Source organism: Artemia sp. Qi Xiang Cuo, unplaced genomic scaffold (genome assembly GCF_049724085.1).
Source record: "Artemia sp. Qi Xiang Cuo unplaced genomic scaffold, ASM4972408v1 HiC_scaffold_3066, whole genome shotgun sequence".
NCBI classification, from domain to species: Eukaryota; Metazoa; Arthropoda; class Branchiopoda; order Anostraca; family Artemiidae; genus Artemia; species Artemia sp. Qi Xiang Cuo.
The window spans coordinates 14,485-29,839 of record NW_028300461.1 but is presented as its reverse complement, the minus strand read 5'-3'; the positions used below and the strand labels follow the sequence as shown (position 1 = coordinate 29,839).

The window sequence follows — 15,355 nt, the reverse complement described above, 5'->3', positions numbered from 1 at the left end:
GCCCTGGGGGCATATAAGGTTTATATAGAAAGTTGTTGTAGAAATTTAAAAAAGGGCTCATTTGATTGAAAAGTGAAATTGCCCTTTTTAAAAAGCCCTATGCCTTCCCAAGGCTAGAACAAAATTTGCACAATACTGAAAAAAATACAAATGAATGTTCATTGTCAGTTTAATATACATATAATGATATACAGTAATCAAAATGTTAATATTATTTGATTTATTAAAGTTATAAAAGTAAAAACATTTATATTTTTTCTTAGTAAAATGTAAATATTGTTCTGGCCTTGGGAAAACATAGGCGTTTTGAGCCCAACTTATGTTAATTTCAGCTCGTTTCGAGTTTGACTCGGTTATTTATTGCAATTTCTGTTCGTTTTGGGTTTCATTTAGTTATTGATGCTGATTTGTGGTAGTTTCACGCTTGGTGGATTATTTGATTTTATTTTTGCTAATTTTTTGTTTAATGGAGTTCTTTACTTTTCTTTGAAAAACGTATTTTGTGGAAAAAGTTTTTTAAATTAATTCATGTTAAATCGCAGAAAATCTGACTTTTTTATCAGTTAGGCCTACCCATAATCTTTATACACCTACTTGAAACTGTTTGTACTGATAAACAGGCATAAATAAAAATTCATGTAGATCAACATCGGAACCATGAGAATGGACATAAATGCAAGCTATCTAAATAAAAATCACAATATACATTAATTATGAAAGAATTAAATAATTTATTAAACACGGAATTTCAGACAAAAAAAGTATACTAGGAAGGACAGTAATTGACACCAAATGCAGGATTACAATTCAGTATTATGCTATTGGTTTGAAAAGCAGTTGAAGATGACAAGCTTGTGCAGAGGGTGTGAATGGTGGTTACGTACAATAGACTGATCGGCTTGGGAAGATTGAAACCAAACCGCCCTTCTCCACAGGTATCTTCAAGGCCAATGATTCTAACTTCTTCCAGTTCTTGAGATCCTTCAATTTCCGGGACTTCGGCCTTATCATCAGTAACCTTGCTTACTTTTCTAAAAATAAGATATTTTCTGCAGCATTAGAAGGTGATTTTCAGAACTTGACAAAAAAATATGTTACAGAAAAATAAATAAAATATTAAATTTGAAAACTAGGTGATGAATCCAACGCAGAAATAGCTGCTTTTTTATATTAAGTTCAAAAAATATTTACCCAAAAGAGCTTTGGAAAACACATATAGACCGATGTCTAAACCTAAAATGAACAGAGATTAAGTCATGTAGTCCATAAGAAAAGAGAACGAATAAAAGAAAGCTGAAACGGGTAAAATGCCATCAGTAAACCTAAAAGGTATCGCTATCACTCTTAATTTTTTAAGTTTGATCATGTGAAACTTAACAAATGAGCCCTCCATAATACTTACTAAAATTCCTTGTAAGATTTAGACTTGAATAAGGTTGGATATGCTTGCTATTCTGCTAAAATGCACCTTCAAAAAAAAAATTAATAAATAAAATAACAGGTTAGTTAAGGGATTTAGGCCATTACCCATTGGACTGTATGGATACTTTACTCAACATCTCTGTAGCTACATTCTTCGAACCTTTTGGATTCAGGAACGGGATGATTCCCCTCTTGCTGTACAGCCCAGGGAGGTTCTTCGAACCTTTTGGTTATTTCGATAATGCTATATAATATATGAGTAATCTTAATAATGATCATTAATAATCTTAACAATAAGTACGTATTATAAATAATACACTTAATTTATCAATATTATTGTTGTTGGTTCTGAATAGAACAAATATTCACTCGAATGGAGTCGAGCCTCCGTAGAAAACTTGAATTTATCCCGTGGAAAACTCCCCCACGGATCAATTTTCCCATGGAATATCAACCCCTTCGGAAAGATACTCTACTAGAAAATTACAACCCTTTAAAAATGTTCCTCCTGACAATTCCCTTGACATCTCCGTATGCAAAATTGAGTCGTCAAAGAGAAAATAAAACAAATCAAAAGAATTTCGTATAGGAATTCTGACAAATTCTCCCAGTGTGAAATTTCCCCTCGAAAGTTTGCCCCGGAAGCTTCCCTCCCAAGAAAAGTATCCCCGTGGGAAATCCCCCAGAAAAAATCCCCCCCCCCTTAAAAGTGTCTATATACTTTCCATTAACAATAATATACGAAAACGATGGGGAATTTTCATGACTTACAGACCTTTCTCCAGAAGCTGTGAGGGGTCAAGTTGTCCCCAAAGGCATAGTTACTGGGACTTTTCAACTATGCTGAACAAAATAGCTATCTAAAAGTTTTGATCGGGCGACTTTAGGGAAAGGGGGTGGGTAAAGGGGTATAGTTACGCCCCCAATCATTTTAGTCACTTGAAAAGGGCACCAGAACTTTTATTTTTTTTTCGAACGAGCCCTTTTCTGGTATTTTAGGACTATTAGTTTGATGCAATTACCTCTGGGGAAAGCAAATAAACAAATAAACACAGATCCACGATCTTCCCTTGGGCAAAAAAAAAAATTCCATATTTTTGCATATAGTATGGGAGCCTGAAACTTCAACATTAGGATTGTCTAATACGCTGATTCTGATGGTATTATTTTCATTAAGACGCCTTGGCTTTTAGGTGGCTTTTCCTCCTTTTACGAAAATCAGGCAAATTTTCTCCAGCTCTTAGCCTTTGATGGGTAACACTAAACTTAATGAATTTTACATATTTGAAATCAACATAATAATCTTATTCTTTTGATATATCCATCCATTGGTGTTAAAATTATGTAGAATTTTGGTGACTGTTGAGCCGCGTTGTTCCTTACTTACAGTTCGTTACCACAAACTATTGGATTGCTTACTCTCCAGTAGATTCAATTCACAGAAATCTAGGGGGAGATTTTAAAATATATTAGAAATATCTGAAATATATATATATATATATATATATATATATATATATATATATATATATATATATATATATATATATATATATATATATATATATATATATATATATATATATATATATAGTGTAAAGTAAAGTATATATATATATATATATATATATATATATATATATATATATATATATATATATATATATATATATATATATATATATATATATATATATATATATATATATATATATATATATATATATATATATATATATATATATATATATATATATATATATATAATATATATATATATATATATATATATATATATATATATATATATATATATATATATATATATATATATATATATATATATATATATATATATATATATATATATATATATATATATATATATAATATATATATATATATATATATATATATATATATATATATATATATATATATATATTTCAAAATATAGACAGGGTTTGTTTAAAGAGAAACATTTTCAATGACAATACAAAAAAAAGATTCTTTTAGATCTAAGTGGGTAGGAGAGGGAAAAAAATGCTTGGAGGGGTGCTATGTTACAATAAATTTCAAAAAATGCTTGGAGGGGTGCTATGTTACAATAAATTTCAAGCTATCCCCCTCCTCCAAATATATTCCTACCTACGTTCCTGGTTTGAAATGAGGCCGTAATAAGTCATAATAAGGTAATAAGTCATAAGGTAATAAGTCATAAGTCATATCGATGACGAAAGTGTGAAATAAGAATAATTTTTATTGCAAACATACGTAGAAGAGAATTGTCTAGAAATTACAAAAAAAACTGTCTAGAACTGTCTGAGACTTGTCTAGAACTGTCTGAGAACTGTCTAGAACTAACGAGATCTGTCTATAAATTACTCCTCACTAATTTTAATCTAGTGATACAATTGCTAGGATAGTCAGTTTCTAGGAAATTAACTATAGGGAAAGAACATACGTCTTTGAAATTATAATTGCTGATTAATCTTTCACAAATTAGTATCTGGAGAGAAAATTCAAATTTATTTACGCAATTATCTATACTCAACAATCGCAGTAACTGTTTTACGCAATAATTTACGTAATTATCGCCATAACTTTTGTTTTCTGAAAAAAGTCAAGTAATAGTTATTGCCAGAAAATTTGTAAAAAACTTTATAAGTTCTTTTTATTAAGAACTTACTGAAAACTGCCTAAATTTAAGCCATATCCCTTTAACTTTACAGAAAATTCTAACTTTTGTAACAAGTGTTTCAATAATAAAGGCTAATTTAGGTATATTCGTTTTAAAAATAAAACAGATGTTTCCTAAATAAGAGCCACGCTCTCGTACATGCTCTCGATGACATTTTATAGCTTCAGCTGTATAGACAAAAAAATGATATTGAAAGGGTTAATATAACATACATCTGTAGTTGAATACGTGTAAGGTAATGATGGCTACAGTTTAAACTTGGAAATGCTCATGAACTTACTCTTCGACATTGATTTCTTTCTCTACTGCCATCTGCTCTTCAAGAATGTCTTTGACTTCTAGGCCCCTTCTTCTGCGATTACAATTACCATTGTCTTCATTTCTGACAAAGCAACTCGTCACGACTGTCGATGTTACCGTCTGAATTGTTGTAGAGGAACAGGCGAACTGCGTACTTGTTCTATAAAAAGAAAAATACGCCTATAAGTTTTGGTTCAAACAATTAACCCCTCTCTTCTACCTCTTCAGAATTGGTTAGGACCCTTCCTAAAACTAAATCCAGAATACGTCCTTTTTCAAAGTGGTAACGGGCATACGAAGTAGCCTTCAGCCTGGATCCTCTTGCTATTTGGAAAACTTTGTATTTTTTTTACTTTGTATTTATAGACTAGAACAATATTAAATGGTTGTTTTTACCCAACAGTAGACTTAGGAACTTAGGAACCTATCTTCTCTGTTTTTGGCGCAAAAATATTTTCAATGACGAATAAAATTAGCGTTTTAAAAAATTATGCCAGCATCGATTCCCGGTAACGTTCTGTGTCAATGAAGACAAAATCAAAATCCTTAAATCACCATCTAGTTGACTTACTATCCTGTTTCGGGTTGTGCGCCACCAACAGATTTGTCGGTATTCCCAGTATGATAAGTGTAAAAACAGTGTAAAAAATTAACTCTTAGGATGGAGTGTATCCTTAGGCCCCAAACACCCTGGGCGTTTTTACCGAGCATTTTTTTAAACGAGCCTTTTTTTAAAAATTGTACAGGATAGTTTTGCGGCCTACGTAGGAGGTGGTTTGAGAAAAAAAGTCGGTAGAACAATCGCCAACGTCAGCAATGCAGCAGTCCACTGTCACAACAATAAATGAATGGTAAAATAAACAGTCGGTCATTTTAACACTTACGCCGACACAATGGCTTAAGGAACTAAATGCATACTTACACGCTCGGCGTTTTTACCGATTGCTTTTTTTTACCAGAAATACAAGGAAGTTTTTCTGCTGACGAATGTTGTCGGGTTTGCATTGAGAGAGGGTCTGCAGAGAATATAATATTAAAAACAAACTTAATTGGAAGTCATAAATGAATTTCTTGTCCTTGAAAGGGAGAGGGCAATTTAAAAAAGGCTAGGTAATATGGTTAGGAGATGCCCAGAAATTCAAGGAATTTTGAAGAGTCACGCGGCTTGGCCCAAATTAGCCCCTCCCTTCGACCAAAAACAGATCAAAGCCTATTTAGCATAAATAAAAAATGAGGGCTTATCTAATTTATGTGTCCTAAACTAAATGCTATTTTAACAAAAATTTGAAATCATTTACATTAAAAAACGTTTTAAATATTGGTTTTCAGAACAGCTTCTAGTTTAACTGCCCCCCTCCCAATGCCTGTACGTGTAGTAAATTCACAAGAATACAGGGGGGGACAAAATGGATTTTTCAATTTGGTAAATAAATTTTCAATTGTTTGGAGATTTCAGATCAATAATGCCTGTATTTAAATCCTTGACCAGCAGTTTTATTTTGAAAATCATCTTTTAATCACCATCTGAAAAAACTAATATTTGTACAAAAAGCAGAATTTTTCATGCTCGTTAAAGATGTTTGGTTTCCAGGAAAAAAATGCTTTGTTTTTCCTCCCATTGGAAAAACTCATCCGGGTGCCCTTACATCTATCCCTAGTGGCTTTAAATGGACATCAACCCGACCCCCAGACAAATCAATCTGCAAACTATTTAAAAACCAAAAGTAAGGGGGAGGGATATTTGCCCCTTTTTCAATCATTTTCAATTAAATTACAGAAAAACTTTGTTCAACAACAAATACGGAATAATTAGTCCTAAGCTTGCCACTGCTTAACAGGGAACCGCTCCGAAAATTCAACCTACCTCAAGAATTACAAAAATTGAAGAAGCAAAGCCAGTTTTTGCTACGCGGGAGGTAGCAAAGTGGTTCGAGCTTGCTTAAGGCGCCTCCTGCTTCATTAAACAAATGCCTGATCTTCATGTAAATTACAAAATAAATTGAATGGAAAGAAGGTAAGGGACTATCAATTTTGACCTATCTTTGTATCCCGGCCAGAACATAAGAATTTTTCTCACTGTTCAATCATTGATTAACATCAACTGCTAATTAAAATTTATTGTTCGGTTAAATCTCTGTTCGACTGATGTTGCGTCGGTAGACTGTTTACCACCAATTTTATAAGAACTAGAGTAGCAACGGCAAAAAAACGGTCGGTAAGAAACGCAAATTGTGTTTCGGGTCTTAGGGTCATCAAAACAGGAAATATTAGTAAATCTTATCAAAACCGGAATTATTTTTGCTCGTTACTGCTGTGAAAATTCTTGATATACTCCAACAAGACTTTCAGGCTAAAGAGCTTTTAAAATAGTGCAATTAAAATAACACAGTATAGACATCAGTAGTGCTAGAGGGTCAAATAATAACTTGCAGCCGCTCTCACAAAAGACCAAGAAGTACTTAACTTGGTTAGTAGGACATTTACGGCCCAAATTGCTTTTCCATCCTTTGCCCGCACCCCACCCACTGGGATTATTTTTGTAGTCCTACAATATCTTATAAAAGAGGACGTAGACACTTATGTACAACCGAAAACATTAGATAAAATATTGGTTAGTTTCAAAGTGCTGAGAAATCGTGCTTTATATCGGAAAAAAGGATTATTAATAAAATTATTGCCATGTACTTGCCATATAATACAAACTAGAATAGCAATACTACTAGATAAATAAAATGAAGTAAATATTAGAATAAGGCAAAAATACCAGAATAAAAACTAAAATACCATGAAAAGCATAGAATAGAAAAATTAAGTAGTCTTTTTTTATTACCTTAGTCTTAAAATATGAGACAATTTTGATAGACCTTAACTATAACGTGTTAAAGAAATACTACCATCACAATCATATCGTAGGCCTTCTGTAGATATCTGAGTCCGGTGGACCCGTGTTAGGTTTACTGAACCGTGTTAGGTTTACAATTAAATGGACTAGGTCTATAGTCTGCCTTGCGTTTGCACTTTTCCTTTATGTCTTTCAGGCTTTGTAATTTCTGAAATAGAAAAGTTGAACTAATACACCAGAACATCAATTCTGTTTAACTTCTTTTTTCCACCAGGAGCTGTATCACCCAGCCATGTTTTCGAATAGGGTATTAGCCTAGAATTGGGGCTATTGAGAAGGAAACATGTTAAGAAAACAACTCTTACTTCATAATAGACAGAAAAATTGTAGTTAACACACCTTGAATAACCTTCCACTAGCCTATACTTTGCCTACAATCCCACCTAATGTACAAATATATATTTATCCCAAATTATATAATATTTCCTGAGAGTTGTCCGTTTCTTGATGTTATTAAATAAAAAAAAAGTTTTTTTTAACTGAAAGTAAGGTGCGACATTAAAACTTTTAACGAAAAGAAATTACTCCGTATATGAAAGGGGCTGCCCCTCCTCGACGCTCCGCTCTTTACGCTAAAGTGTTTTATTGTTTTGAAAAATAAAATTGTGAGATAGTCAAACTTTAGAGTAAAGAGTGAGGCGTTGAGGAGGGGACAGCCCCTTTCATATACGGAATAATTTCTGTTCGTTTTAAGTTTTAACGTCGCTCCTTACTTTCAGTTAAAAAAAAAGTATTTTTTTTATTCAATTTCTGAACGTTTTTGAATTAATACAGGTTTTGATTTTGGCTCACCGTACATAAATAATTAAACCAAAATTTGCATATTAATTTTACTTTTTTTTCGCCAAATGGCTTTCTCTAAAGTTGTTTAATTTTATTTACGAACGTTTTATTAGTAATAAATATGCGTAACTTACGAAATAACTTACGTAACGAACTTCTATATTCGTACATTTTTATTACGTATATTAGGGGATTGGCCCCCTAGTCAATACCTCGCTCTTTACGCTAAAATTTGAATTTTTTCCAATTCTTTAAGAATGACCCCTTAATCACAAAGGCCGTTAATTAGAATAAATAGCTCTTATGAAAGTACTGAGAAAACTTTAGCGTGAAGAGCGAGGTATTGACTAGAGGGTGAAACCAATCATATACGTAATAGTTTCTATTCATTTCAAGTTTTGATTTGGAAACGTTTTCAGTTAAAAAGTTCTTCAGTTGAAAACTTTTTTTATTTAATTTCTGATCATTTTTTTTTTAATAATGATGGGAAATTCCGCACCCCCTGTATAACAATGTCCCTTCTCCCATGAAAACGTTCTCCGTGGAAAAATCCTCCGACCCACCCACCCCAACTACCAGAAAAAATCCCCCCTGAAAACGTCTGTATACTTCCCAATAACCAAAACTATATGCAAACATTGTGAAAATTCATAACTTGCAGCCCTTCCCTCGGGGACTGTGGGGGATTAAGTGATCCTCAAAGGCATTGTTATTATATTTTTCGACCATGCTGAGCAAAATGGCCATGCTGAACAAAATGGAACAAATTTTGGTCACTTATAAAGGGCACTACAACTTTTAATTTCAGTTCGAATGAGCCCTCCCACGATATTCTAGGACCACTAGGTCGATACGATCACCCTTGGGGAAAAAAACGAACAAACAAACAAACAAACAAATAAACACGCATCCGTGATCTTTCTACTGGCAAAAAAAAAATACAAAATTCCACGTTTTTGCAGATAGGAACTTGAAACCTCTACAGTAGGGTTCTCTGATACGCTGAAGTTGAGGGTGGGATTGTCATTAAGGTTCTATGATTTTAGGGGATGTTTCCCTTTTTTTCGAAAATAAGGCAAATTTTTTCAGGTAACTTGCGTAACTTTTGATGGGTAAGACTAAACTTGATGAAACTTCTATATTTGAAATCAGCATAAACTCTGATTCTTTTGATGTATCTATTTGTATCAAAATTCCGTATTTAAGAGTTTCGGTTACTATTGAGCCCGGTCGCTCCTTACTTACAGTTCGTTACCACGAACTGTTTGATTAGCGTTGATTAAATTTACGGGAACACGGGTTAATGCAATAGCGATGCATGGCAAAATGCATGGAAAATATATAATTTTGGTTATATTTTCACATTAGGGGAGGGGGGATAAGGTATAGTAGAAGCTCATTCAAAATGTGTCAACTGCATTATTTCTGCTTGCACCGAAGTAAGAATTATTTTCTTAACATGTTTCCTTCTCAATAGCCGCAGTTCTGAGCTTATGCCTCGAGCACTAAATGGAATAAATGAAGCATAAGGGGAGAATTCACGCTGGAAATTTTCAAGGGACTGTAATATATTAAAGTGCTTATTAAATTGTTTATTGGATTTTAATCTTAAATCAACCATGGCCTTTAATTCCTTTTGAAAATCAAAATTTTAAAAACGAACAGACCGGAACAAGTTGTATTGTTTTTGCTTTTTCCATTTTTGAGGAATGTCAAGCAATATAAGGTAGACATGATCATAGGTATACTACCGAGCGAACTATAAATTTAAGGCAGGGTTAGCCTCTTCCCCGCTTCGCATAAAAAGCTAAATAATGGATGATTAATAAAAAGTGCTTTGGCTTTTTGAAGAGTATAGAGACGAACATATAACATTATATGAAATTTGATAACATCTAAAAGCCTTTTGGGGGCATGGTTAGCACAAATACAAAACAACATATAATTTTAAACACACACATCCTTAAATTTAAGCTAATAAATAAACCAGTTAAAGAAAATAGATCTTATGTGGCATACTCACCAGCTTTTCAAACCTCTTAATGCCCACAAAACTTCTAACACGTAATATAAAATCCAACCCTGAAAATACCATCCTTTTATATAACCCTTTTTTTCCCCTTTTTATCCCACCTCTGAAAATATTCGTCAGTCCATTTAATTCTTTGCAGAAGCCCAAAAAAGTAATTTAAGTCATCCTCGCCATCTCTAAACATTAGGTAGGAACAAGGACCTTTATTTGACCTCACCCTTATCAAATGCTTTCTCTTTTCAAAAAGTGGCAAAAAAATGTCCTATTGTCTGTACTATTCAAGTTAATTCCTTCTTTTTAATCCTTACCTAAAAAGAAAGGAAAACAAGAAACTTTTAAAAGAAAGGTTAACTTCCTACCAAATACGTCCCATCTATATCCTCCCTTCTAGAATTTAACGTCAGCAAATTTTTACCTGAGGGCAAAGTCACAGTCATGCAGGGGGAGAAAGGTCCATGAATACCAGTCACTAGGGTATATACCCTATACAGAAATATATTGTAGGATCTTAACCAAACTTAGTCGGAAGTCAAAACGTATTGTATAATAATTAATAATTTCTAAACGTATTTATAATTATTTCTACGAAAATCATTTACATGCTTGCTTTTTTTCCAACTGACAAAGTCTCGCCAAAGATTTTACTTTTCAACAAAAAATATTCAAGATTCATGGAAATATAAGAGGAACTTCTATTAAACCAAATTGATTCTCCACTTTTTTTTCGTCTCAGGTTTGTGTTTGAAATTTCGAAAAGTAAGTGTCGTAATGATTTGTGAAATTAGTCCAATTATGGGCCTAAGCTCACTTGGACTGTGATATTATTTAATGATTGGCATTGGACAGTAATGACGTAAGATATGGAATTTTTTTGTTAAAAATATTTGTTAAATAAAATGCAGTTTCCTCTGTATTGCAACCATTGTGGAATACTAACTGTGCAGAACATAATAAAAAGTGGTGCCCACGTCATTTATATAAGTTATTTATAGCTACCGATTGCTTTGGACTTTAGATTAGACTACCAATTTCTCTACCGATAGGCGGACTTTAGCACTACCTAGGTAAAGATTGAAAAGGCTTCAATGTATTATTTATTTTTGGTTTTCCCCATGCCACTTTGTATGGAACGAGTCGTCAAAGAAGCTTTGAAGGGTTCGTTCAACCAAAAATCGAAAGTTTTAGTTCCTTTTTTAACAGTCAAAAGTGACGGCGGGAAACCGACACCCCTCTTTTAGCTAGACCCCCTCCTTTAAGCCATGGTTCATGTTTGTTATTCCATAGCCTGGTTTCTCAACAAATTTCTTTAAAATATCTTACTTGAGGAGTTCAAGAATCTAACCTCGTATCAATGGAGGGGAGGGGTCTGTATCCCCTATATTTTTTGCTTTTTAACTAACCCATTAAACTTATCACTTAGACCTAACGATTCCTTCAGAAAACTTCACTGAATCGTCCCAAATTTCATATTCGAGAGGTTTAAAATCATAAATTCGAAAATTTGAGAGGTTTAAATTCGAGAGATTAAAAATCTGTTTGAAATCTCTGTTTCATAACCGTAATGTTTGTTTCACAACATTTTTCATAAGGCTGGTCAGCTTAGCATTAAATATATTCATATGATTGTATATTTTCTTCAATACACAATGTGTATAAAATTATATATTTTTATACACTGAATAAGTGTCAATAAGAATACCCTAAAATTAAAAAAAAATTAGGTTTTACATGTAAAACATAACTATTTGGAAAAGCAAATAGTCTTGATTTTTTTTCTCTTTCAGCAACAATTTCTTATTGTAGGCCTAATATTTTTGAAAAATATTTGTCAACTTTTTTTTAAGTAGAAAAGATATGATAAATTAAAAAAAGAAAATTCATAAACGTAGTAGGAACATAATAAGATAACTAAAAATATATGGCTTGAACGATGAGACTTGCTATGTTTTTTTTTGTGGCGGAGCTTCTAAAAAGGTCACATGAGGCCTGTTGAATTACTGAAGCCCAAAATCTGGTGTCAATATGGGGCAGGGGTAACCCGGGTTCCCCTTTAGATCATTTTGACACTTCTCTGTATATTTTAAAAACTAGCTCTTTGGAGGCATGTTCGTTGAAAAATTTCTTTTTTGATATTCTTTTTTATAAAAATTGGAAAAAACGACAGAATTTAGCGCCGCCCTTCTATTCTTTCGTGAATTGACACAACCCAACCAAAAGTTAGACTATTTGCCTCTCTGCATAGCAATTGCAGTCAATATTCCATGTCATCTAGCTGCATGCATAATTACAGACTAATGGAAGTCATTTTAGTGCTAGGGTCGTCATCTGCGCATCGATTTAAACAACCTGTAATGTTTAAATCGTATTCTATTTACGATATTTTTTTATTTTACTGTACTGCATTTAGAGTGCAATATATTCTGCATAAGTGCTTGAGCATGAGGGCATAATTATATAAAAGTTCGCAGGTAAAAATTTTCAAGCAGTCCTCGATGATCCCTTATTTCTATTGTAGATTTTGCAGATGCTTACACAAGAGCACCAATTTAGGGAGAGGGCATTTAACCCCGCTATATTTTGAAAAACATTCTTCTCTGTCTTTTCATAAGAAATTCGAAAAAAATCCCCATCCAGGAATTAAAACCTTTAGTATCTTTACCTAAGACAACGATGAAAATATTTGCCTCCTTCCCCTTTGATTTTTGTCAATTAACGCTACTTTACTTACGTTCTCCCTATTAAAAATCGTAATCCAGGTGTTTCATCTTCAGTAGACATAGCAACAAATACCAGGACAAGTACTATATTTTGCAACATTTTGTTCTTTTCAAATAGCAATAACTACAAGCTGCTAGGGCTTTAATGACTGGCATTACTTTCCAAGTGTCTCGGATTTTATACCGCCACAGGGTTGACACCAGCAAAGACGTAAAATAACCTATTTCTATAAGTACAAAAAGCGAGTTTTGAAGCTCCAATACGAAAAAAAAGCAAACAAGAATCAACGGTACTTCTTTATGGGTCATATTACATGACCTAAATATGTTTAGTTAGAACTAGAGCTGTTTAATATTTAAAAGTATCGGGTAGTGGTACTCGATACGATACATCCAATAGTATCAATACTTTGGCATTAATTTTGGGAATTTTGTATGTCAAAATGAATTTTAAAAATTGTAGCTGATAGCTTTTATAATTTCTTGATATGAATATGATTAATTCTCAATCCATTGTCCAAGTTTTTGCAACCTTAACAACAGCGTCAAGTATTTTCAAACTGTTCATGGTAACGAACTATAAGTAAGGAGTGACGCGACTCAATAATAACCGCAACTCTATAAAACGGAAATGTAAAACGGAACTATAAAACATTCGAACGGAAATTAAAAGCTCTAGTGCTATTTTTAGTGATCAAAAGGATTGGAGGGAAGCTAGCCCCCCTCCCATTACCCTTTTTTTCTCCAAAGTCGTCTGACAGAAATTTTCAGATAGCCGTTTCGTTCAAGATAGTTTAAAAGTCCAATAACTATACTTTTGGAGATAACATGCCCCCCCCCCAAGCCCATAGGGAAAGATCTAAAAGTTATGAAATTTACCCATTGTTTACGTACCGTATAGTATTTGTTATTGGGAACTATGCATAAATTTTTCTGTTGGGCGGGGGGGATATTTTACTTGGGGGATTTTCCAGGGGGAGGATCTTCCATGGGATGGGAGTTTTACGGGGGGGGGGTTGAACTTTTCAGGGTAAGTTTTACACTTTAGGAGTTTTCTAGAATTCCTATTTAAAATTCTTTGTATTTGTCTTACGTTCCCATTAGCGACTCATTTTTACAGGGGGGAGATGTTGACGGCAATTGTCATGGGTAAATCGATTGAATTGTCTGGAGGACCTCTTCCATCGACCAGGGGATGGGTGACCTAGAAGTATTTAAAAAAATGATCAGAAATTAAATTTAAAAAAACATGTTTTTTTTCAACTGCAAGTAAGGAGCAACCTTAAATCTCGAAATGAACAGGAATAATTACGTATATAAGGGGGAGTTGCTCCCTCTCAATCCCTTGCTCTTTACACTTAAGTTTGACTTTTTGTCCCAGTTCTTCAATAACGTTTCCGGAAACACAAGGGTCGTTTAATTAGAACAATAAGAAGCTTTTTCAAAATTCTAAAAAACTTGTGGAGCGTGGAGACCTAGGTATTGACGAGGGGACAATCCCCTCAAATACGTAATAATTTCTGCTAGTTTGGGTTTTAGTGTTGCTTTTTACTTGCAGTCTTTTCAGGGAAAAAGCAAGTAATAGTTTAAATATTTTCAGTTTTTCTTTAAGAACTTTTAGTTTGGCCTACTATTTGTATGCTGGAGAAATTTTTTCAATAATTTTAAACAGTATACATCCTTTTAAAAATGTGGACGCAAATAGTAGTGTTTAATTTAGTTTTATGCCTCCGCTAGTTGACCTGAAAAATAAAACGATACCATTCGCAAGAAATATCTATATATGCTCTTTGACAGCTTGGATACACTCTCACTTTTTTAATTTAGCCAAAAAGTTCGTGGTAACGAACTGTAAGTAAGGAGCGACCCGACTCAATAGTAACCGAAACTCCAAAAAACGTAATTTTGATACCAGTAGATATATAAAAAGAATTGAATATTTATACTGATTTCAAATATATAAATTTCATTAAGTTTAGTCTTATCTATCAAAGGTTACGAGGCTGAGAAAATTTTCCTGATTTTCGAAAAAAGAGGAAACAATCCCTAAAAGTTAAGTGATCTTAACGAAAATCCCACCGTCAGATTCAGCGTATCAGAGAGCCCTACTGTTTAGGTTTCAAGCTCCTATCTGCAAAATATAGAATTTTTTATATTTTGCCAGAAGAAAGATCACGGATGCGTGTATATATATATATATATATATATATATATATATATATATATATATATATATATATATATATATATATATATATATATATATATATATATATATATATATATATATATATATATATATATATATATATATATTTTCTTTTGTTTTTTTCCCAAGGGTGATCGTATCGACCCAGTGGTTCTATAATATAGGGATAGGGCTCATTCGAACGGAAATTAAAAGTTCTAGTGCCCTTTTTAAGTGACCAAGAAATTGGAGGGTAAATTAAGTCCCCCTCCCTGCCCCTTTTTTTCTAAAATCGTCCGATCAAAATTTT

The 15,355-nt window shown here is 32.9% G+C and overlaps 1 protein-coding gene across 1 annotated transcript; it reads right to left on the bottom strand.

Annotated features, from left to right (window-relative positions):
• Window positions 1-717: 717 nt before the first annotated feature.
• Window positions 718-13,024, bottom strand: LOC148938636 (uncharacterized). Its single transcript, XM_089107649.1, has 3 exons — window positions 12,869-13,024; window positions 4,404-4,583; window positions 718-1,031 (listed from the first exon to the last, which is right to left on the bottom strand). The coding sequence occupies exons 1-3, from the start codon at window positions 12,955-12,957 to the stop codon at window positions 767-769; spliced, it is 534 nt and encodes a 177-aa protein (XP_088963775.1). The 5' UTR covers window positions 12,958-13,024; the 3' UTR covers window positions 718-766.
• Between the last annotated feature and the right edge of the window lie 2,331 nt (window positions 13,025-15,355).